Here is a 23,436-nt window from a genome sequence, read left to right as displayed (position 1 = left end):
CGTAGAATCATCAACTAGGTATTTAATATTTGAGTGGAATTTAGGATCGAGATTCACGACTGTGGAAATCGTAATAGGTGTGACATCATTCAAAATGAAGTAATCACTTCTCTTTTTTCCAATTACTTTTGTTTGTGAGAAATGGGTCCGACGTGTTTGCGGGTGCAGATAAAATGCGTGGACTTCATTTCTTTAGTCTTTCCCCTTGTTTGATTTCTCTATTTCTTTCTATCCCATCTTTCCCGGAAATTTTACAAGGGAAAGAAAAATAAAAATTTATGATCAATCATATAAATTACATCTAGAATTTTATTGCTTACGTGATACATAAGATTCAATTCTAATAGAATATAATTAAATTAGTTTTCCATGTAATCATCATATTTATTTTATATATATTTCTTTTGTGTAAACATTTAGTAATTAATTTATTAAAATATAATATATTAGTTATAAGACCATGTACCTAATCTACATTCATATTAAGACGATTTTGATTTCAATTAATTTAAATTTTAAATTATTAATTTATAATCGAATTAGATTCAAATAGGTTTATGATTTAAATTAATAAGATAAATTTTAGGTGTATGAATAGGGATGTCAATGGAGCGGATTTCGCGGGGATCTTGCTCTACTTTGCACCAAATTAAGTACGAATGGATACACGTTTTGCGAGTGATGGGGTAAAAATGGAGACAAAAATTAAACCCACTATAGATAGTGGAGCAAACATGAGTATAATCTTATACTTACCTCATTTCTACGTGGGTGATGAGACGAGAATGATTTTAGTCTTGAAAATCCCAAAATAGAATTGAGATGAAAATTCTTGACCGCGATGTCTCCGTACACCTGCCCTCTTATTTTACATTCCTATATATGAAACCATGGGCAGGTGAAGGGGGATTTATCGTTTGAAACTGACCCAAAACGGTATAAAGGCAGAAAGCGTGTAACATGATTGAGTATTAGGTCACTTATATTGGGAATCTTTGATTTGTATAACTTTACATTGTGCAAATAATGAAAGACGTTGTGGATAAAGATTTTCTTTTAACATAATTGACTATTTTGCATATTATGAAAAGAACATTTACAGAAAAGTCTATGTTCAAATTATATAATCTCTAAATTATTAGTCAATGGTAGCTCCATCAAGTCAAGCATTTAAATTTAGTTATACCACAACATCCAATTCATACACGACATCTGTTATTTTGGCAATAATTTAATACCAAATATCTCTTAATTAGTCATTGTTATCAATGACGATCAATATTCTAATTTTGAGAGAAAAATGATAGTAAATATCTACGGAAATTTATTTGAAAAATGCCTGTTGGTTTCTTTACGATAAAAAACAATGAACAGAGATACACATGCCTTATTATTCATCTGCAGATGAATTTGTTGCCGCTATAAGCTTACAATTAACAACACTCAAACAAGGATTTCACTGTGTAAATTTTCTGACCCTTGTATGTACTTTGAAGCAAAAAAAAAAAAAAAATTGGATGTCAGTCATTTTGCTACAGTTAACTGTAAATGAATTTTTTTGTTGTAACATGGGAATATCCCAGTATTTAAATTCCCTTCTGAATTGGAATATAGCATTAACGATCATTGCAGCTGAATTACTTAGGAAAAGAATTACCTTCATTTTCTTTTTGGACATTAGATTCAAGATTCTATTTACATCAGTTGATACTGAAACTCTCTCTACCAATCTAAACAAAAAGGAAAAAGAATTACATAACTATGGATTTCTCCCTAAGTATGTTGAATTTTACCACTTGTGATCTAGAACTTTTCCAGAAATGGCTGAAGCTAGAGCTGCTGTAAAATTCGGGTCTCTAGTCAAAGAAGCTGCCATTTGTTGAACTAAAATCTGTTGGATAGCTGGTTCATCAACTTGTTGGGTTGGGTTTTGGGTATCATTACCCAACCCAGTTGGTTTCATCAACTCCAGAGTTACAGTGGGAGGTGAAGATTTGGCGGGGGCAGAAGAAGAAGAAGAAACAGGAGCTGAACGAGGGTTACTGGTACCACTGTTGGGGCTTAATGATGATAATGCTGGTGGAGAGTGTTGTTCATGGTTGTGCTCTCCTTCATAAGTAGCAACCAAGATTGATGGATCTTCAGCACTTCTTTGCACCTAAAAGAAGGATCAAGCAAAAAGAACAATAAACAAACAATCAGAGACTAATTAAAAATTCAAGTTGTATATGATCATAAATAATGTGGGAGAGAAGCATGGATTCACCTTTTTCTTGACGGGACAACTTGGGGCGAAGGAGCACTTGAAGTATGCCCTCGGAGAGGGATTATCTCTTGTAACCTTTTGACCATATTTTCTCCATTGATATCCATCTCTCACAATCTGTAACACAGATGAACACAAGAAAAATTCAGAACCCCAACTACTTGGAGGTTTATTAAATACATAGCATATACTAAAACTCTAGGGAGGGACTTACCAGGCTGTTATCAGAAGGATTTGTGCGCACGTAAGCCCTTGAAATTTTTGCTTTGATGCAGTCCTTAGGCTTTTTGCACGAGTCTTCATCACTGCAGCTGCTCTCAGCTTTTCCACTGAATCCAATCATGGTGGCATAATCCTCACACTCGGCTTTTCTCTTTTTTGATGTTGCAGCTGTTGCATCACTTCCCGAGTTCCTGCTCACCAATTCCATGTATTGGTTCTGCAAAGAGCTGTAGCGCTCGCATAAAACTGTTAGCATCTCAGTTAGCTTCTTGTTCTCAGCGCTAATCCGGTTCAATTCCTCCAACAAAGCTCCGGTCTGTAATTAGAAATATAAATCAGCTATGAAGTAGCAATCCAAGTTTCTAGGATATACAATTTTAAGTTTTTTTAAAGACGATTAATAAACTTATCCAGAAATTGACCTCTTGTTTAACTGGTACTTTCACATCAGAATCAGCCAGTTTTCCACTGGATTCTCTCTTCTGTTTCAGAAAAAAAAAAGTTGAAAAGTTTTCATAAGCCCAACAATCTAAAAAACAAGAAAATCATGTCACTAACATGAACTGATAACCCAAACGCACCAGAACTTTGATGGTATTATGGGAAGGATTGATGTTGAGGTCGAGAGTCGTATCCACCCAAGCCGATTCCATCACCGAAATTACACTATAGAACAAGAAAAGAAGAAGCAAAGAGGCAGGCGATGGAGCTGAAGCTCTGAAGAAACGATGAGGAAGAGAGAGTGAAAGGTTTTTGAGAAGGGAATAAGAGAGTAATAATACCCAGAGCGAGGAATCTGGAAATATATAGAGGCTAAATTCAGATGATGTTTCAAAAGGATTTGGTTTATCCAGGAAAGTTAGAGGAAGATGAGGCTGAAAGAGCCTTTCTCTCACCTACATATGACATCCCACTTGGAATAAAAACTCGCTCTTTCACCTTGGTAACCTGTCTACATTCATACAAACAAATATCAATTTGTTAAACATTTATTTGCCTTCTGGAATTTTAATTATTTGTGGTTTTGGACATATTGGGATTTTTTTTTTAGTGTATAGATATTGAAATTCTAAAGGGGATTTCAAGGTCAAGAGTCAAAAGTGAAGCCCCCACCACCACCAATGACAGTAGATTTATGGTTTAATACGTACATATTTCTTGAACCCACAAAGACTAAGAGAAGGTTCGTCTTGTTGACCTTAAGATTATCTAGTCGACTTTCCTACTTTCAGCCAGCTCACCTACCACGCTCCCGCTCTTTCCAGGCTCTTTCATTTTTACTACCGCTAATAATAATACTGATCTGGAACAAAATAATAATAACACTGATATGACACGTTCTGCCACGTGCCCAACGTGTTCTTTTAGTTTTAATATTTTAAATTATAAAAAATATTATTAATGATATATTTTTAAATCAAAATAATTTTATATTATTTTACATAAATCAACTTTAAAAATTATTTAAAATTTTTCATTTAAGTCATTGAACAATTAAAATTATTGTTATTTGACATTCTTTATTCTCATTGTCTGCACTAATAGAAAGTCGAAAGCTCTTTTATTTCTCTTCTAAAATTTACTTTTTTATTTTATGAAATAACTTTAAACAATTTGTGAATCAAAATTTAAATATTTTTTATATGAATAATTCAGTTATTTAAATAAATTTTTTTAAATAATTTGATAATTATTTTATAATATTTTAAAATTAAATAATCAAAATAAAAAATTATTAATAATTTAATAACTTTAATGTAATTTATCCTATTATTTTTACTCGAATCGGGAGACTTGATTTCTTATATTTTGTAGTTTGATTTGTGCTTAATGTTTTCCTTATTACCGACAAGGATTAGAATGGGCGTGGGACAGGCGGGATGATATGCATTTTTGCGACTCCTCAAATGCGGTGATCATCACTTTTATAAACTTTAATAAGGGTATTTTATTTTGCAATGACACTAAACCTATTTTGAAGGCTAGGCTCATATGTATATTTTAGACCATTGACGCCATGTCATCCTACGTCTAAGCCTTTTATTTTCTTTAAACGCATAAAGAAAAGGCGCTTGCTTTATTAGAAAGACGATAACTATCAAGCAAGATAACGGCCTTAGTTGGTCACTATTCTCTTTTTTCCATCTCAAATTATATCTGTACGTTTCCTATCTTTAACAAAATTAAGTGTGAAATAATCTCTAAGAAAATATTAATATAAAAATAAGCACGTTTCCTATCTTAACTAAAACAAGTGTAAAATAATCTCTATCAAATCACTACATCAAAACAGGCTTTTAGCGGCGTTTTTTAGGCCTTTAGCAGCGCTTCTTAGCGCCGCTAAAAGTATTTGTGGCGCTTTCACTAGCGCCACAAAAAATGCCACTATTGACAACGTCGCTAACTTTTGCGGCGTTTATGAGGCAAAACGCCGCTAAAGATCATGTTCTTTAGCGGCGCTTTACCCACAAACGCCGCTAAAGAACATGATCTTTAGCGGCGCCTTACCCACAAACGCTGCTAAAGAACATGATCTTTAGCGGCGCTTTAAACACAAATGCCGCTAAAGAACATGATCTTTAGCGACGCTTTAACCACAAACGCCGCTAAAAAACATGATCTTTAGCGACGCTTTTGATAAAAGCACCACTAAAGGTCATAAAAAAATATTATAAAAACACCACAAATCCAATTTAGAAATGTATAATTTAATTTGAAGACGTATTAAAATAGAAATTCATGAACAAGACGTATAAGGAATTGTGATCGAGGTACATTGATATGAATAGCATGATCAAAGAACTTAATCACGTAAGGAAAATACATGGTTAGACAGATCTTTTTACATTTTAATACATCATAACCATAATTGGTACAATTTTATACCCTAATTGCTGCACCAGCTGCAGTTTCCAGTTGAAGAACCCTGATTCCATTGACCTCCTGCATTATCCATTAAAGAGAAACAAATGTAAAACAAGTGGTCTCCAATCAGTGTATATATATATTTTTAAAAACACACAAAAATTAAGTAGTAATTATAAAGACAATAAATAAAAATCAATACCCACAATTAAAACATAAAATGCCAAACATCAAAGAGACTAAGGACAGTATACATATACCTATAAAGTATATAATAACTCTCCAAACACATGAAAAACTTAAAAAGAAAAAGAAAAAAAAAGAAATATATATACCTACATCGGACAGTATGCGTATCCACACAGATACATGAGTACAAGTTTGCTGCAATATTTTCATTTAATTCATATATCCCTAATAGCTAATTCAACATCCAAGGCAAAGTAAACATTTACCTTTCCCTGTTTCCGAAACTACAAAGTAAAAAGCCAACCTTTTGATGAGTTTACTTATGCAAACTACCATTTTGTGCCTTATATTTTCTAGTATTCTCTTATTACAAAGGTGCTTCACCTGCAGCAACAGCTAGAAAATATAATAGGGTACCACTTTACTTCTCATCAAAGATGAAACTTATAGCATTTTTTTTTCCAATGATTCTCAAAAATAAGTTCATAGCAAAATATTTCTGTATGATGTTTTAGAACATTTATGCATTTCTGCATTTTCATAGAAAACAAAAAAAGAAGTCTAGTGATAGACAGACAATACATAATGATATCAAAAGGTAGCTAATTCAACAAGTTGTCTATAGAAAAGGAAATGGCAACTTAAGTTGTGCTCAAGATTATCTGAAACCAATCTTCTCTATGTTGTTTATGTAGCTCAAATATGCCTATAAGAATGTTATGTGTTCCCTTAACAGTTAGGTCTTGCTCCCTAATCATAAAATAGACACATTATACTGATGTTATCATTTAGGAGGAGGATTATTCATGAAGCTCTCGATTGAAAAAATTATGCATAATTATTTTAACAGAAACTTTGAACTATAAAGTGTCAGGATATAATGTCATAATATTTAAGGAATTCAAAGTGTCATACATTGATAAGCCTTACTGCAGTGTCAGCACCAATTACAAAAGCACTACCGGGAAAAAGTTCAGCTTTCTTATAGAAATAAGGCTGATTAGAAATTATTACTGTCTTTCCTGCCATTATAGAAACACAACCACTTATTCATTATTATAAAAGCTGTAAAATCAAAATAATAGCAATTAGGGAACCCTGCAAAAATTGTATGTGATTGAGAATGCAAGCAAAAACTGATACAACATACTGTCATCATTTTAAGAAATACAAATTTCTATATGAAGTTCAAAATCAATAGTGAATATACATTTATAACAGGGGCTTGTTAAAGCCTCAAATATTACTGATAAAATTTAAACCAAAAACCCGAATGAGAAAAGAAGCACATAAACACTTAAAACAGACTTTAGATAATGACACTATTAATATAAAATATGCTCCATTGTAATATTGAATGTTACACTATCTGGGCCTTCTAATGTTTTGAATGTTTTTTTATATTAGTAGTATACAAGCTATACATCAACCTGTTTATATACATCAATCTTTTTTACAGTAATATTAATATTACAGTATGTTTTGTATATAGTATGTGCTAAATTTTCTTTGCATGTACATCTTTATGGATTTATCTATTCAATTTTCCATTGCAACTCAAATGGAAAAATTCTAAAAGGTAAAACAAGGAAATCCTAAACAACATTCAATCTGTCTTATCTAAACTAATTACACAAAATTTATTCATAGGGACTAAAAGGCACCAAAACCCGTACCAGTAGTTACAAAGTGAGCAAGCAAAAAGAACAAAAAAGCAAAAATACAAGTAAGCAAGTAGTAACAAAAACCCATACCAGTAACAGAGTAAGCAAGCAAAATGAGAAAAAAAAAACAAACAAACAAAAATAAAAGCAAGCAAAATGGGGAAAAAGAACAAAATAAGCAAAACATTGCCGGAACTTGAACCCGGGTCTCTCGGGTGAGAGCCGAGTATCCTAACCAACTAGACTACAACGGATTGATGATGTAAGACTATTTTTATTTTTGTTTTTATCAATTTATTAATTATTTGTCATTTTTAGAGGGTGGTAAGCAGGGTTTGCAAAAGATAGCATTATGCTTTAACATTGGCTTTAAGGCCTCTTGTGAATCAAATATGTTTGAGTAAATGCTATCTCAGTAAGACAAAAGTAACTATACTAGATATTCAATAACTTGAATTCATTCGAGGTATGCTAAACACTATCAGCTTGCTAGTAATTCTCCTTATTGGGAGTCACATCCCAGAAAATAAGTTATTCCAAGAAGTTAGTTATGTGTAGGGAAAACTACATCATCAAAATATAATGATACCGGCATAACAAATCAAGAAAAAGAAAGATAGTTAAATAATTAATATGACAATAAGAATGGATAATAGTTAAATAAATAGAATAACACAACTTAAACTCTCATGTCAGACCTGTCCCACGATGACTTTCTCAACACAAGGGTATGCAAATTCACCCTGTAGACAAAAGTGAATATCTGTTATTAATATTTTCAGATTCAAATGAAAAAGAAGGCATGAAATTAGCCATATTCAGTTGTATATATACACCTCTTTGCAGTTAAAGATTTCAATGACTGATTCTTTTAGTGCCTGTACATAGGAAGCTATATAAATAATTTCTGATAGTCAAAAGGTAAAGTCAGTTCTTGTAGAATATTACCACTTGTTTACTCGGAAGCTTGGAACCATTTAATAGAACTAATTTAACATGAAATGAGAAAAATATAGCATGATGGATATGAGTTCAGGAAGTCAGCAACAATCATAAGAATCTAAGACTAAATAATATTTATATATATGCATAAAATAATAAGTTTTGAGTGCAAGCAACTACATTATAATCATCATAAAATGAGTTACAAACATAAAGATTAAATTTGAAATCTAAATTAAGCTAATAAATTTAAATCCACGCCTTATCACTAAACTAGTGTCATGAGCGACATACCAATGTCGTGTGGTTGAATTGCTTATTGGTAGTGTATAAAGGGCAATGATTTGCTTCAATTTAACATATCAATATTTTATATAAATATAAATTAATTTAAACATACAAGATATATGAATATGAAATAAATACTCAAATCTACTCTCTCTTTTTGTGTGTGTTTTTGCTAAATTTAAAAAACATTAATTCACAAGACAACTTTTTTTTTTTTAGGTACAATAGCACAGGATAATTTTAGATGATTCTTTAAAGCGCATTCATTTATATAAAAGACCATAAATATATTAATAAAAAGGCTGTAGAACAACGCATGAGCCAAAAACCGATAGCCAGGTTAGACAAACCCATTAAGAAAAGTAACATTAAATCAAAGCAAAGTATACAGAGCCTAAGGAAAAAGATAAGATGAAGCATTCACTACTTACTTCACCTCTGTTTACCAAAATTTTATTTTTATAAAAAGATAAAAATCATGGATTCATTCGGTTTAAAATATACATTCCATCATTAGTAAACATCAAATGAATCCCTTTCGAGCGAGTTTGGTCAGATCTATTTACCAAATCCACAGTTTCCTTCAATACAGCCTCCAAGACTTCATTTTTATCCCCCATTTTCTCTTGCTCTTAACTCAAGACTCCCAAAAAGATGAACTTTACCTTGCTGCAAAAAATAAGGAAAAGAAAAGAAGACATTACACAACTACCAAGAAAAGAAAAAAGAAAAAGAAAAGTTGAAAGAAAAAAAATGATACCCAGTTTTCAAAAGGCTTGATCTTGAATTTAGATTACTGTTGAGGAACCAAAATGAGAACAGCCCAACAACTCCAAAACAACAACAAACCAGGAAAAAAGAAAAAGACCAAACAGAGAAGAAGAAGAAGACGAACCGCTTAAAGAAGTAGAGACGAGCGACGACAGAAGGGACGGTCTACGACAAAGCAGCAGATTTGGGAAAGGTTTGGGTCGTGGAGCGCAGCAGACTAGGGTTCTTGATTTGGGGGAATTTTTGAGAAAATTGGGAGGGGAATAAAATGAGGTTTTTCGGGTATGGGAAAAATTGAAGGGGAATAAATTTGGAGGGGAATAAATATTTCAACCAGAATGAAAACTTGCGGCGTTTTTGACCCTAGCGCCACTAATGTCGTTATTGTGCAAGACAAAACGACAACATTTTGTTTAAACTACAACGAAACTTTGCGGCGTTTTTATTATAGCGCCGCTAATTCTCATCTTTAGTGGCGTTTTTTTCTTAGCGCCGCTAAAGAAATTAAATTCGCAGCCAAAAACTACACCGTTTTGTCTATATTATTAGGAATTTTTTGCGGCGTTTTTCGTGGAAACGCCACTAATAAATTAAATTCTTCTATTGAAACAACGCCATTTTGGGAAATTTTAATGCATAGTTTTGTTTAAGTAATATTTATAAAAATTAGATAAAATTATAAATTTTAGTTTTTTAAGTAATATTTATAAAAATTAGATAAAATTAAAAATTTTAGTGTTTTTATTTCATTTTTATTTTTGTATTTTAATTTTATTTCTTATAATTTGGTCCTCTCCAAAATTAATAATTATACCTAAATTATCCATAGCAATCTATTACTTTTTTTAAACTTATTTATTAATTATACCTAAATATATCAAATGGTTTAGATTCAATTTTTTTAAAATATAAAAGCATTAATTAATTGTATAAAATTACAAATCTCAAGTAAACCTTAACCTTATTAAACCCTAAATTAACCATTGAAATGATATAAATTTTAAGTTTATCTCTCTCAAGGCATAATTTAAACCCTAAATTATACATCTTTTACAATTACATAATTTAAACCCTAACCCGACCCTTGAATCCTTAAGTCATAACCCCTAAATCCCTAACTCTTAACCCCTAACCCCTAACCACTAACCCCTAAACCTTAAATCCTAACCTTTAAACCCATAATCCATAAACCAAATCTTCACACGATTTTGAAGAACCAAATTAATATATCTCTTTTACAATTATATAAGAAATTAATTAATATATAAATTAGAAAACACTAGTTAATCTAAACCCTAAACCATAACCCGATCCTAAATCCCTAACCCTTAACCCCTAACCCCTAAACCTTATTTAATATATAATTAAAATACACTAATTATTCTAAACCCTAAACTCTAACTTAACACCAAATTTCTAAGCTCTAAATCCCTAACTCTTAACATCTAACCCCTAACTTGACCCTTAACCCCTAACCCTTAACCCATAAACCTTAAATCACATTAACCCTTAAATCAGAATCCCTAATCCATAATCCCTAATTCCATAATCTATAAAACTTAAAATTGTAACTCCTAAACCAATCTTAAATCCTAAATTAACCATATCTATACCCTAAACCATATTTATTAAACCCTAAACTATAATGATAATTAAATTAAATATTTTAAAATTAATACTATCTTATCTCTTACAATTATATTTGAAATTATTTAGTATATAAATTAAAAATCAATCAGTCATGTACCCAAAAAATTTTAAAATTATGGCTTAATAATAGTATTTTAATTTTTCTATTTTTAACAAATATTTTTCCATGTTTTTTATTTCAATTTATTTCTACGTGTCATTATTTCAAATTAATCCATTTATAACAAATATTTATTTAAAATTAACTTGAATTTTAATTAATATAAATAAACAAATTAAATAGTAATTAATTCAATATTTTAAAATTAATACTATCTCTTTTACGATTAAATGGTAATTAATTCATGATGAAGACGGTGGTGGAAGAGAGAAACACTCAGGTGTTTTGAGGATACCAATTTTAGGGGAGAAAATTTAGGGGTTTTAGGGGGAATTTTGGGATAAAAACGCATAAAAAATTTGGGAAATTTTTTATAAATTGATTTATTTTTTGCGGCGTTTTTATAGAAAACGCCGCTATTGCTTACCTTTAGCGGCGCTTCTTATAAAGCGCCGCAAAATTTTTTCATTTTGAACAAAACGACGCCGTTTTGCTATTCTAATTTTTTATTTTTTTTTTTATAAATTGATTTATTTTTTGCGGCGTTTATATAGGAAACGCCGCTATTGCTTACCTTTAGCGGCGCTTCTTATAAAGCGCCGCAAAATTTTTTCATTTTGAAAAAAACGACGCCATTCTGCTATTCTAACAATTTTTTATTTTTTTATAAGTTGATTTATTTTTTGCGGCGTTTTTATAGAAAACGCCGCTATTGCTTACCTTTAGCGGCGCTTCTTATAAAGCGCCGCAAAATTTTTTCATTTTGAACAAAACGACGCCGTTTTGCTATTCTAAAATTTTTTTATTTTTTTTATAAATTGATTTATTTTTTGCGGCGTTTATATAGGAAACGCCGCTATTGCTTACCTTTAGCGGCGCTTCTTATAAAGAGCCGCAAAATTTTTTCATTTTGAACAAAACGACGCCTTTTTGCTATTCTAAATTTTTTTATTTTTTTATAAATTGATTTATTTTTTGCGGCGTTTTTATAGGAAACGCCGCTATTGCTTACCTTTAGCGGCGCTTCATATAAAGCGCCGCAAAATTTTTTCATTTTGAACAAAACGACGCCGCTTTGCTATTCTAAAATTTTTTATTTTTTTATAAATTGATTTATTTTTTGCGGCGTTTTTATAGGAAACGCCGCTATTGCTTACCTTTAGCGACGCTTTACAAAAAACGCCGCTAAATCTCTGAAAGTTCAGAAAACGGCATCGTTGGGCTTGGGTTTTTTTGCGGCGCTTTACCAAAAACGTCGCTAAATCCCCGAAAGCTCAGAAAACGGCGTCGTTGGGCTTAGGTTATTTGCGGCGCTTTGCTCAAAAACGCCGCTAATGCTTTTTTTAGTGGCGTTTTCGTAATGCGCCGCTAATGATCGATCATTAGCGGCGTTTTTTATCCAAACGCCGCTAAAAACGCCGCTAAAAGCCTGTTTTGGTGTAGTGAATTATTAATCATTACAAGTAGATGTAATTAATTTTTTTATCCCTTTTCTAACACTTTACTACAACCCATTTGCCACATTTGAATTAGGTTTGAACAAATATAAAATATATTAATATTATGTTTATACTCGATTCAACTTAATCTATGAGCATCTCTAATTCGTTCTATGCATAAAGGTGAATATCTTAATATTTTGATATTTCATATTTAAACCTCATTTTAAGTGAATAATGTACAGGCTTATTTTAGTTTTTTTTATAACGTGTGAATTGTTTCTAAAATTATTTTATTGCGATTTCAAATATATTTTAAATATTATTTCGATTGTATTTTATAGAGTTTAATTTTAATTATAATTATAATTAATTTAATCATGTAAAAAGGCATTTACGACTATGTAATCATATAATGGTATCAAAAGTAAGATGTAAAAGTTTTATCTCATATTCAAATAAATTATGTGTGAATTTTATTATTTTAAAATTACTTTTAATCATATATAAATAAATATAATCCGTGAGAAGAAATAAAAGGTAGAGTTCAATTAAGCTTTCAATTTCATGGTCATAGTCGTATTGACTTTTGAAAAAGGGAAAATGCTGAGGCCATAACTAATCGCCCACACGGTTTGAAAACGTCGCGCTTAATTTTTTTTTTAAAAAAATGGATATTTCCAACATCCTAGAATTTCTTTTGCTATTTTGTCCATCACCAAAACCTTTCCTGGTTAAATGGTTAGACGGTTGGGTTTGACTGGATTTATTTCTAACTCAATATAATTACTTTGAATCTATATAAAAATGGTAGATAAATTTTTTCTTAAATACATATCTGATATAAATTTAAATCGTTTTACTTTTAGTAGCGAATTTAGAGATTAACACATCTCTAAAATAAAAAATATATAATTACCTTTTTATCAATGTAAAATTTGATTTATAAATTTTTTACATTTTATATTTATATATTTTTTAAACATTCATGAAATATTTACAATAAATTATATTATCAAATTTACATATTATAGATTTAAAAAAAAATATTTGTTGAGTGTTTGTTTTTCTTTCTCTTTTTTTCTTGAGAGTTCATTTCCGTATTTATAAGATACAGTCATTTGATATGACGTACTAGGATCAGATAAGCCCTATACATATTGACACGTACCCTCTCCTAAGATTAGTTTGTGTTCTCCTAATATAAGTTTGCCTGCATGGTAGCGAAGTGCATAGGTGAATCATAATGGCGAACTATACGATAGCAAACTATATACTTATTCAGGTAAGAAGAGATGGGCCGATTTTGGCCGGATAATGGGTCGGTCCAAGAACAGATAATGGAGAACACTATAACAATATTATATATTAAGAATAAAACAAAATATGAGTTGATTCTCTTTAAAAAAATGATTAATTTAAACTATGATAATTAGTTGGCTATTTGCTCTGTTAAATTTAATAATAATTTTTTTATCATTTATCATTTTGAAAATACAAAGAAGAAATTTAAGGAGTAAATGTTGAGTAAGCTAATGTATTTAAAATACAATAAAATGTGAAAAAAAATATAATTTTCATCACATTTTTCATGAAATTATTCTATCAAATAATTTTTATTATGAAATGTATTTTTGGGTACATCATGAATTATTAAATACATATAAAAAAATAAGTTATTTGAATATTTTCAATAACTAATCAAAGCTATCAAGAAATTGTTTGCAGTCAAGAATATAAAATGTCGACATTTTACTAACAAACCATAACAAGACCCTTGATGTTTAAAGGTAATTGTGAATAGGACAGGAACAGGCAAAAATTGATTCCATTTCAAGGTTTACTGCATATTGTTCAGACAGGGAGTTGTTTATATTTCAACAGCTTTATTTATAGTATCTTCACAAGACAATATTTATGTTCACAACTGATGTGATTGGCTTTCATATTTCAAACCCCCAAATTTGGATGTTTTTGCATTATGAAGAGTTTCTTTTATTGCTGCTAATGTGATCCATTTGATATTAAATTTGAGTTGGAGTTTTATCCTACATAGTTTTATCCTTTGATTATTATTTTAAAGTTTCATCATGTGTGTTACATTGATTTATTTTATTTATAATTATACGAAACAATTGTAATAATAATTGTAGAAACTCATTTTTCAAAATAGTAAATTCCAAGGTTTATAGTCAATCCACAGTGTTAACCAATTCTTGAACATGGAATGGGAAGTAACCCTAAAATTCAAAAACAGGCAAAAACCACGCATGAGAAAGATGCGTGAATGGAGATGTCGGCAATGCAAACATCAATTTCACACAAATTTTAAAGGAGGAAAAACAGCAATGTGAACAAGTTGGTTGATTAGGCGGCTGGAAATTGAAAGCTAGAATCAGTCTAAATCCCCAAATATCCTCATCGATACAATTAAACAAAGTTGCGTGTAGGAATATAATTGCTCCGCGTTGTTGTCAGTCACGGATTATATTTTCTATTGGTTTCGCAAAGATTGGTAGGAAAATAAAATGTCTAAATCTGGGTTCTATTTAGATTTAAATAGCATGTCAAGTTTTCTTGTTTTCTTCCCTGTATCTGCTCATCAGTTGTGCAACTGCTTTAGTTTATATGCTTCATGGGAGTCTAGAAATCAATTACGTAGAGTACTGCTTAGCAATCAATAGAGGACATTAACCAGTGCTGAGCTGAGTGGTGATTAAAAGTTCTTTTCTTTTTGTGGCCACGCACCCAATTCCCATCCACATCTACGTGTCTTTTCTTTGACTATGTCTGTTTCTGTGACCGTGAGTTTAATGTTAAACACGAAGCCATGCTTTGAATTGGACGTGTCAATTAATAATGGAAATTAGGAACAAAACAAAACAACAAGCTCTCTTTTTTATTCAATCGCACATGGGACATTTATCTTTGCTGTCAATACTACTACCTCTTTAACTTAACGTACGAATATTTTTTAAAAACATGCTAGTAGTCATTATGAGAGTGTAAATTATTGAAAGCTTCAACTTTAATGAACTCAACAAAAATTTCATTTAAAGTTTTAGCAATCTATTTATAAGTTAGAAGTGAAATTAAAATTAAAAAGAATATATATAGATAAAAATTGCTAAAAAATTTTAGGGATGGTTAGAATCCCAACTTAAAGGGTCAATACAAAGTTTGTTGTCAAATTCAAATATGGTATATTGCCATTCGTAAGAGAGTAGTAGTTTCGAGCCAAGTCTTAAAACAAATGCTTCAACTGTTAATTTAAAGGAGGAGTGAATTAACGCATTGATTTCAATAATTACTACATATCTTTAGTTGTCTAAGGCAAATGTATCGATACTATCTCTTGAGGTCGAACAAGAAAATGTTACATTGCAATTAATCTTTAAAGTGCGTTAGAGAGAATAGTCCATATTATAGATGACTTGACTTGAAGAGGAACGGTTGTTGCGAGGAAGTTCGAATTTCTTTCGAAAGCTTCTTTCCAATCCTATGCCAAATCCTTCGCATTTCCTTCAAAAATGGTGGTGCCGCAAGCCTTCTAAATCTCCCAACAAATATAAGCTATGAGATAAAGTTCAAAGAGATGAGACCCAGGAGGCGAACATCTGTTGCATTGAAATCCACCATTGAACCAAGGAAAGGAAACTTATAGGATTTGGATCATAGTGAAAAGGATAATCTCGTCAAGTAGCTTGGATGTGGGATGGAAAAAGATAGTCGTACCCTAAAGTTTTAGATTGTTTGTTACATCTAGGACAAAAGATTGTGAAACTTCAATGTCTTTTGATAATATTTTCATTTGAGGCAACTGCATTAAAGTTGAAAAGCTCACCGTATAAAATATTTAATTTTAACGATAGTTTTTTTTTAACATTTTAGTGATAATTTTTTTATTTGAAAATGTTAAAAATACAATTAAGATATAAATACATATTCAAGAAATTGTATAATTAATACAATTCAAACTAAAATCAATAAACTAGATTAATTGAACCCACACATATAACTATATATGATGAGTCTCGAATTTAGGGGCTCAAAATCTGTCAACTGAATCAAAAACCTCATTTGCATGTTAATTCTTTTTCTTTATTATAGTAGGGGAAAAAAAGCATAAATCCAATATCCAAAATTGATATTACGATTATTTAAATCAGATTATATGAAACATTCTTCCTCTAAGATTTTTTTTACCGATAATATACTTAATTGTTTCATTTTTTTTGTCGTAAGTTCCATAGAATTATTTGCAAAGAATCATTCGTAGCTTTAAGTTGTTATAAAAAATCCCCTTCTGTACTTGGTTTACACGTGATGCCTACTTAAATATAAACTTTACTAACAAGTCAAGCAATAAAATTTGTTTTCTCAAATGCATCCACAAACTTTAGGTTTTAGGTCTTCTAAGTCATCGCATATATTACTTTGTTATTGGTTTCACTTTCCCTAAGACCCTTCATGAAATCAGCAACATGACGTGATTTGTCTGACGCCTAAAATCTTACTTAAAAAAAAACAAAACCAAATCAAATTAATTTACAACATGATAGTGGGAATCGTCTTTTAATTTGGGTTCCCTTTGTTTTTATGAGATATTATTGTCTCATTTGATCATGATGTGATTTACAACTTCCCAATACCACATTTTTTTATGTTTCTTTTTGTTGGTAAGCTGAGTGGTGGGGTGCACCAAACTTGTAAACAGGAAAATGATTTTAAGTGCTGGCCATGATAAAGGCAAAAGCAAATTGGTTATTATCTTTACCTTTGATTGTTGTTTTGTTCTTGTTTGGAGAATCTGATCATAAAGCATCAAACTTGAAAGTTACTACTTTGTCTTTGAGATTGGTGGGAATCCTTCAAAAAGGCAAGAGAGAGTTGGTCATATATAGAGGTTGGAATTTGACGGGATGAACAATCAGTTGTTTGAATTAAATACTAGTTTGTTTGAATTAAATACTAGTTTTTGTTCTTATCAATATCATCAAATAAAAAGGATGAAAATAGTATTATGACCCAAATAAAAGCACAAAAAATGAAATAGTTTCTTTTAAAAAAGAACTAATAGAAGTCTTAAAACGCATGATTATAAGCAAAATCCCTACTATTTATTAAAGTTTGAACCAATCACTTATTTTCCAAGTGAATTTCGGTGCATCTTTGGTGCAGGCCGAAGTCCAATAGTTTTCAATGCTCCACTGCTGGAATAGCAGCATTTTGTCAGCTTCACAAGGCCTGAAGTAGATGGGGGGATTTGGGTGGCTATTTACCAATTTCTTGACTGCTCTTTGGACAAAAATTGTAAAGCCTACCCAACCCAGCTTGTAAAAGATAAGGGTCCATTGGTATGTTCCGTTTTCACATTTGGGCCTCTATGATTTTTGGGTCTTAATTGGGTTTAATTTGTTAACCTTCCCAGTCCCAGTAGGCAGGCTTTATCTTAAACATAAAGCTTCAAAGACGAAAACTAGATCCCATTTCATTGCGCCTTCCCTTAGTCTCTGATGAAAAAAGGTACATGGTCTTTCTATTTTTTGTTTGTTCAATAAGGGTCACATGGTAGTGCTGAAACCCTCGCGGACGAGGTTAGCTCAAAGTCAAAAACTATAGCACAGATGAAACCAGAAGGTTTCTCAATTTCCAACTCCATGTCATCCAATTACCTGTGCTTTTAGGTCTAATTTTTGTTACTTTTCTTTTAATGATGAGAGCTTAGACTTTTAAGATTTATCAATTGTTCTCGGGATTTTCAAGATCATAGATAAAGAAGTCTCTTTGCCATTGCAGATTTGCTTGACACAACTGCCGCTTTCAGTAGATCCTTATCCGTGCATGTAACGTTCTTGATTTTCCATGACCATACATTTTTAACTACTTGATGGTGACCTTCTCATTTATCTCAAAGCCTGCAACAATCCGTGTTCTGATATTCACAGAAATGCAGAAGTTAAGGTCAACACCTGTCCTGATTTCCTCCACCAGAGAAAGAGGTAAACGACAATCCAGTCATAATTACAAACATTCCACGCATATTGTCCCTCATCTCATCTGAAAGCTACACCTGTGGGCCTTTCACCGATTTTTAAAATGTGTCTAGAAGCTGATTTATCCATGGTTAACATCACTTCACTAACTGTGCTTTGTCCTCCGCTGTTATCACTACATACATGCCAGGATGATCTACCTGAATCTTTGAGTCGTACCAAAAACAATCATCTCTTGGGTTCTACCAGTAATTTGAGTGCACGATAGCTGCTTAATTCAAATATAGATCTTAAAAATAATATATAATTTGTATGGAGTCCGAAAGCTTTTTCTGACCTACGAAAGAGGGGTCAATTCTGATTGCCTTCGGGAGCGTCTTCTCCGGGCCCCCCAAAAAACCTCAAAATTGAAATGGTATTGAAACAATTAAACAATGCGCAAATCCAAGCAGCGGCCTCCATCATCAAAGTCTTAACAATTTTGTCTTTCTCATCTGTATTCTCATCAAGAAAGCACCAAAAATTCATACCAATAGATGGTTAGAAGTAGGTTGAATCTTAAGTCGTCATACTTAGGAGAATATTACCTTAACAGAGTTAATGTTAGAGAATAAAATGGATGAAGATAGCTCCAAAAGACTGACAAAAACATCTTTGTTTGCGCTTCCGGGAAAAGCCAAAATAACTTTTTGAAGTTAAAAGAATTTCTTATCCGACAATCCATGGGCTGTATCTATTATCTGTAACCAAACTTCAAACTTGCAAGCAAACATTACTGTAGTAATTACAGAGTAATAGTAGGATTTACAAATTCTGAAACCTATCTTTCCAAAATAGAAGGAAAAACAAAACCAAGTTTCTCTAATTTGTACGTAGGGGGTTAGGCTGTATGTGGCTGACACTTTTCACATTCTTCTCTCTCGATTTTAACGTTACTAGAGTAGTTGAAATTGTCACCTTGCCATGTCCAAACAATGTCTTTTAATGCAGGCCTCACACTTTCCTCGCAGAACTGAGCATATTCCAAGGTGTCACCGGAAGACTTGGAGAATTCCACAATTGCAACCTCCGGTGCCACTTCAGACACCTCCGCCGTCACCAAGAGCTTCCCCTTCCGTCCTTCTGATAACCCTTGTAGTTTCATCTTGAAGTCCTTGACTTTTCCTACTCTGAAGTTCAACCCCTTCGCTACAGCTTCAATTTTAGCCATGATTGTTGTAGGTGAACATCTCGACGTGAACATCGTCATCGGTTTCCTCTTGTTTTCGAACAAACTCGACAAATCAAACCCTGACGACATAGAGGAAATGAACTCAAAAGCGTTGAAGAATTTCGGAGACGATGGTTTGGTAGTCTTGGAGGCAGAATCATCATCTTCTGTATTATCTGATATGGGTTCCTCAATTGAAAACGCAAGGGGACGTCTAAGTCCTTTTCGAAACCAAGGAACACGCATTATTGCTGGAATTGCGATCCTCCTTTCAGGGTCAGCCATGAGTAGTTTAGAGATCAAACGCTTTGATTCCGTTGAAAACCAGAGTGGGAACTCAAATTCAGCTTTGAAAACTTTCCTGTACATCTTCATAATATTCTCATCTTGAAACGGTAAGAAACCTGCGAGAAGCACAAACAAGATAACCCCACAAGACCAGATATCAGCTTTGGATCCATCGTAGCCTTTTTTCCTCAAAACCTCAGGGGCAACATATGCCGGAGTCCCACACTGAGTATGGAGGAGCCCATCATTGCGAAGCTGCTCGGGCAAGGCCGACAACCCGAAATCAGAGATCTTCAGATCTTCATTCTCGTCCAATAGAAGGTTCTCGGGCTTCAAATCCCGGTGCGAAACACCTCTGCTATGGCAGAAATCGACTGCGCTTATCAGTTGTTGGAAGTACTTACGAGCAGCCTCTTCTCTGAGTTTGCCTTTGAAAACTTTGGCGAATAGTTCACCGCCACGGACGTACTCCATAACAAAGAAGATCTTGGTTTTGGTCGCCATGACTTCTTTGAGTTCCACTACGTTTGGATGCCGAACAAGACGCGTCACAGAGATTTCCCTCTTGATCTGCTCCATCATGCCTTCTTTCTTTACCTCAGCTTTGTTGATGACCTTTATCGCGACGCTTTCACCCGATTTTAATTCCTTCGCGTAGTAGACTTTGGCGAAAGTGCCTTTCCCAAGCAATCTCCCCATCTCATATTTCCCAAACAGAATATGCCTCTCTTCCATGAATCCCCTATTTCGTTTTCCCACACACAACAATTATGGAACTGTGTGTTAAGATCCGGAGGATTGGAGGGTGGTTGGTGGTTTAGCAAAGATGTGAAATGAAAGAGAATCCAAGTGTGTTGATTTTTAAATGATTCCATCAGATGAAAACAACCCAGTTGACGGCATCATTGTATGGAGCTAAAGGGAGTCGATTAAGACAATGGAGCACATGGTATTGCGTTTTGAGAGACATGGAGCTGCCGCCCCCAACAGCACACAGAATGAAATTTCACGAAAATGCTTCCAAAATGTTAACTACTATATATAGGAAGACGCGTTAATGGTGGGGGAGTTACAACTAACCCTTAATAACACAAATCAATTTCACCTTTTCCGTCACAAGTAAAACTCTTTGTTTTTAAAAGGCTTTCTTCTCTGTTTCGATAATGGACTTGTCTATCCGTATGCACCCAAAATTCGAATGTACCCGGTAACAAATTTGTCTAGAAGCGTGCATATTGGGTCAAAAATTCTTCTCTGATTTTATATTTTTTTACCTTCCCAATCCCATTTTCAGTTTTATTTGGACTGTTTTCAGTAGATATTTTTCTAAGCTATTGGACAGAGAGTATTTTAAAGAAACCATACACATGTTCATATTTGAATCTGTCAAATACGATAGTTATTATTAGTTCAATAAACCATACAAATATCAGCTAACATAGACTGCAATATTTATTTTCTTTCGCGACCAAAGATTCTTCCTACTCCACGTTGCCCTTTGAAATGTACGAGGAAGAACACAGCTATGAAATGTTAATAAAGATTAATAATTGAAAAATAACCAAATTAGTCATAGCTTACAAAATCTTCAATTTCCTAAAATTAATGTAAAGTTAGGAAATTGGTTTGTGAATAAATTAGATTTTCAACTTTTTTTATAATTAGTATTTTAATTTTAAAATATTAAATTTATCAATATAATTCTACTTTTTATAAATATAGAAGTTCGTTTTGCTTCCATATCTTTATCATATTAATTTAAAATATTATCTATACATCAATATATTTAATTGTTTTACATAAAACTTAAAACTTAATAATTAAATTATTTTAAGTTTTTCCCCTCCCATTGGTTATAAGTATGACTCAAAAAGTAAAATTAAAATATATTTGTAAATTCACCATTCCATCCCTTCAAACAACTCATTAGTTGATTGCCAACAAATTTTGATCTAAAGGTTCAAAATGTGACAGACATATATACCTATCAATTTTTAGATTCACCTAAATCACCCCCTCCTGGGATAGGACCTTTTCAATTTTGGATCCCTTAAGTTGGGAATTAATTTAATCAACTTTGAAAAAAAGGTAGGACCAAACCACCTTTCTATACTTCCTTAGGAAAAAAAAAAACACCCCACCTTTTAATAGGGAATATCAATAATCAAAACTATATATTTAAAACAACCTCTGAGCTATCCATTGCAAAGAAGAAGAAGAAAAAACCTTGATGATGATAATTTTATATTTTATTAAATAATTTATATAAATAAATTATTTTTAGGTTAAAAGTAAAATTTAAATTATTTTATCCAATCAAATAATGTTATATTATTATTTGTTTATTCCATTCAATTTACCTGTTATTTATCTATTTTATTCTAGCTAACCAAATATTTGTTTTCTTTCCTTGACTGCTTCGCATGACTTATGTGGTTCCATTTTTTAATTGTTTTTAGGGTTCCATTATTGTCGTTTAAAAACATTTAATCGGTAGTTTACACTTAATATTTATTCTCAATTATCATGCTATGGCCTGAATAAATAACTAATTTGGGAGATTGTAATTTAAAAGCAAATCAGGCATATGCGTTGAAATTATTATTTATAATTTGTTTGCTATTATTTTAAAATAGTCATATACATTAATTAAATTTCAAGTAGATATAAGTAATTTATGTACTATGACATAATAATTAAGAAGGTTTTATCCCATATTTAACACATTAAATTCCCCACTTTATTATTTAAATTTTTCCGAACATGACTTTAATACTTTAAGTTTAATTTCATTTATTATTTAAACCAATCATCGAATACGTGAAAATAAATCTATATTAAAATCAAATTTTAATTAATAAAATTATTATTATTATTTTATTTTCCCCCCTACCCACGATCTCTCTTCTCCTTCATAAATTCTCTTTTTCTTCCATCAATCCCCTTCTCACATCCTCTTTCTTCCCTAAATCTTCTTCTTAAAAAATGTTTTTATTTCTCTCTCTCTTACTTATCATCAATATAACTAAGTACAATCATCAATTTCAAAACACTAATGAACCTTTGTACATGTCATTCATCTTTGGAGGTATTCTCATTTTTATTATTTGTTGTTGAATTAAAAAAAAATCTCATATATATGTTTTTATATAATATTTAAAATTATTTATAATCTCATTCGAATAAATAAATAGGAATATAATACATTTTAGTATATTTAAATCTATATCTTTCTGTATTAATAATAATATTCATATTAATTAAACTGAAATTCAATCAATAAAAGATATATATATGTATATATGTATATTTGAATAAAATAGAAAGGATAATTAATAAACAAACCTAGGGGACATCACCAAAATGATAATACATAAAAACATAAAAGAAAAAAAGAATCAGCGAAGAGACCTTGGTAGCGCATGCGCAAAGTGATTCTTCACTGTAACATTGCCACTCATTATGAAATAAAATTTGGTAAAGACATGATGCAAGCATTACAACCTTTGAACAATTATAATTTCTTATTCGTAGAAAAATAAAATA

At 31.6% G+C, this 23,436-nt stretch overlaps 2 protein-coding genes and 1 long non-coding RNA gene across 4 annotated transcripts; all 3 read right to left on the bottom strand.

The window, feature by feature from the left end:
- Positions 1 to 1,637: 1,637 nt before the first annotated feature.
- On the bottom strand, positions 1,638 to 3,515 carry LOC107958990 (probable WRKY transcription factor 40). Of its 2 annotated transcripts, XM_016894934.2 has the most exons (5): positions 3,070 to 3,515; positions 2,911 to 2,970; positions 2,481 to 2,804; positions 2,267 to 2,383; positions 1,638 to 2,158 (listed from the first exon to the last, which is right to left on the bottom strand). In XM_016894934.2, exons 1-5 carry the CDS (start codon positions 3,139 to 3,141, stop codon positions 1,790 to 1,792), a joined length of 942 nt encoding a protein of 313 aa, XP_016750423.1. In that variant the 5' UTR covers positions 3,142 to 3,515; the 3' UTR covers positions 1,638 to 1,789. The 2 variants fall into 2 exon arrangements, with proteins under 2 accessions (XP_016750423.1, XP_016750424.1); XM_016894935.2 differs by lacking the exon at positions 2,911 to 2,970 and having other exon boundaries at positions 3,070 to 3,425.
- Positions 3,516 to 9,002: 5,487 nt separating this feature from the next.
- LOC121229259 (uncharacterized) lies at positions 9,003 to 9,325 on the bottom strand. The gene is made up of 2 exons (XR_005926958.1): positions 9,197 to 9,325; positions 9,003 to 9,105 (listed from the first exon to the last, which is right to left on the bottom strand). It is a non-coding gene; the product is annotated as an uncharacterized lncRNA (long non-coding RNA).
- A 9,771-nt stretch (positions 9,326 to 19,096) lies between these two features.
- Positions 19,097 to 21,074, bottom strand: LOC107958991 (CBL-interacting serine/threonine-protein kinase 5). The gene has a single exon (XM_016894936.2). The coding sequence runs from the start codon at positions 20,623 to 20,625 to the stop codon at positions 19,273 to 19,275; it is 1,353 nt and encodes a 450-aa protein (XP_016750425.2). The 5' UTR covers positions 20,626 to 21,074; the 3' UTR covers positions 19,097 to 19,272.
- Positions 21,075 to 23,436: the final 2,362 nt, after the last annotated feature.

The sequence above is a fragment of the Gossypium hirsutum genome, chromosome A05 (genome assembly GCF_007990345.1).
Source record: "Gossypium hirsutum isolate 1008001.06 chromosome A05, Gossypium_hirsutum_v2.1, whole genome shotgun sequence".
Taxonomy (NCBI): Eukaryota; Viridiplantae; Streptophyta; class Magnoliopsida; order Malvales; family Malvaceae; genus Gossypium; species Gossypium hirsutum.
This window is presented reverse-complemented; position numbering and strand designations above follow the sequence as displayed.

Excerpts from the sequence above, each read along its gene's own strand:
- LOC107958991 (XM_016894936.2), bottom strand. The coding sequence starts at position 20,625 with ATGGAAGAGAGGCATATTCTGTTTGGGAAATATGAGATGGGGAGATTG.
- LOC107958990 (XM_016894934.2), bottom strand. The coding sequence starts at position 3,141 with ATGGAATCGGCTTGGGTGGATACGACTCTCGACCTCAACATCAATCCT. Across the intron at positions 2,384-2,480 it reads ATCCTTCTGATAACAGCCTG|ATTGTGAGAGATGGATATCA; the intron begins GTAAGTCCCTCC and ends TCTGTGTTACAG. Across the intron at positions 2,159-2,266 it reads GTTGTCCCGTCAAGAAAAAG|GTGCAAAGAAGTGCTGAAGA; the intron begins GTGAATCCATGC and ends TCCTTCTTTTAG.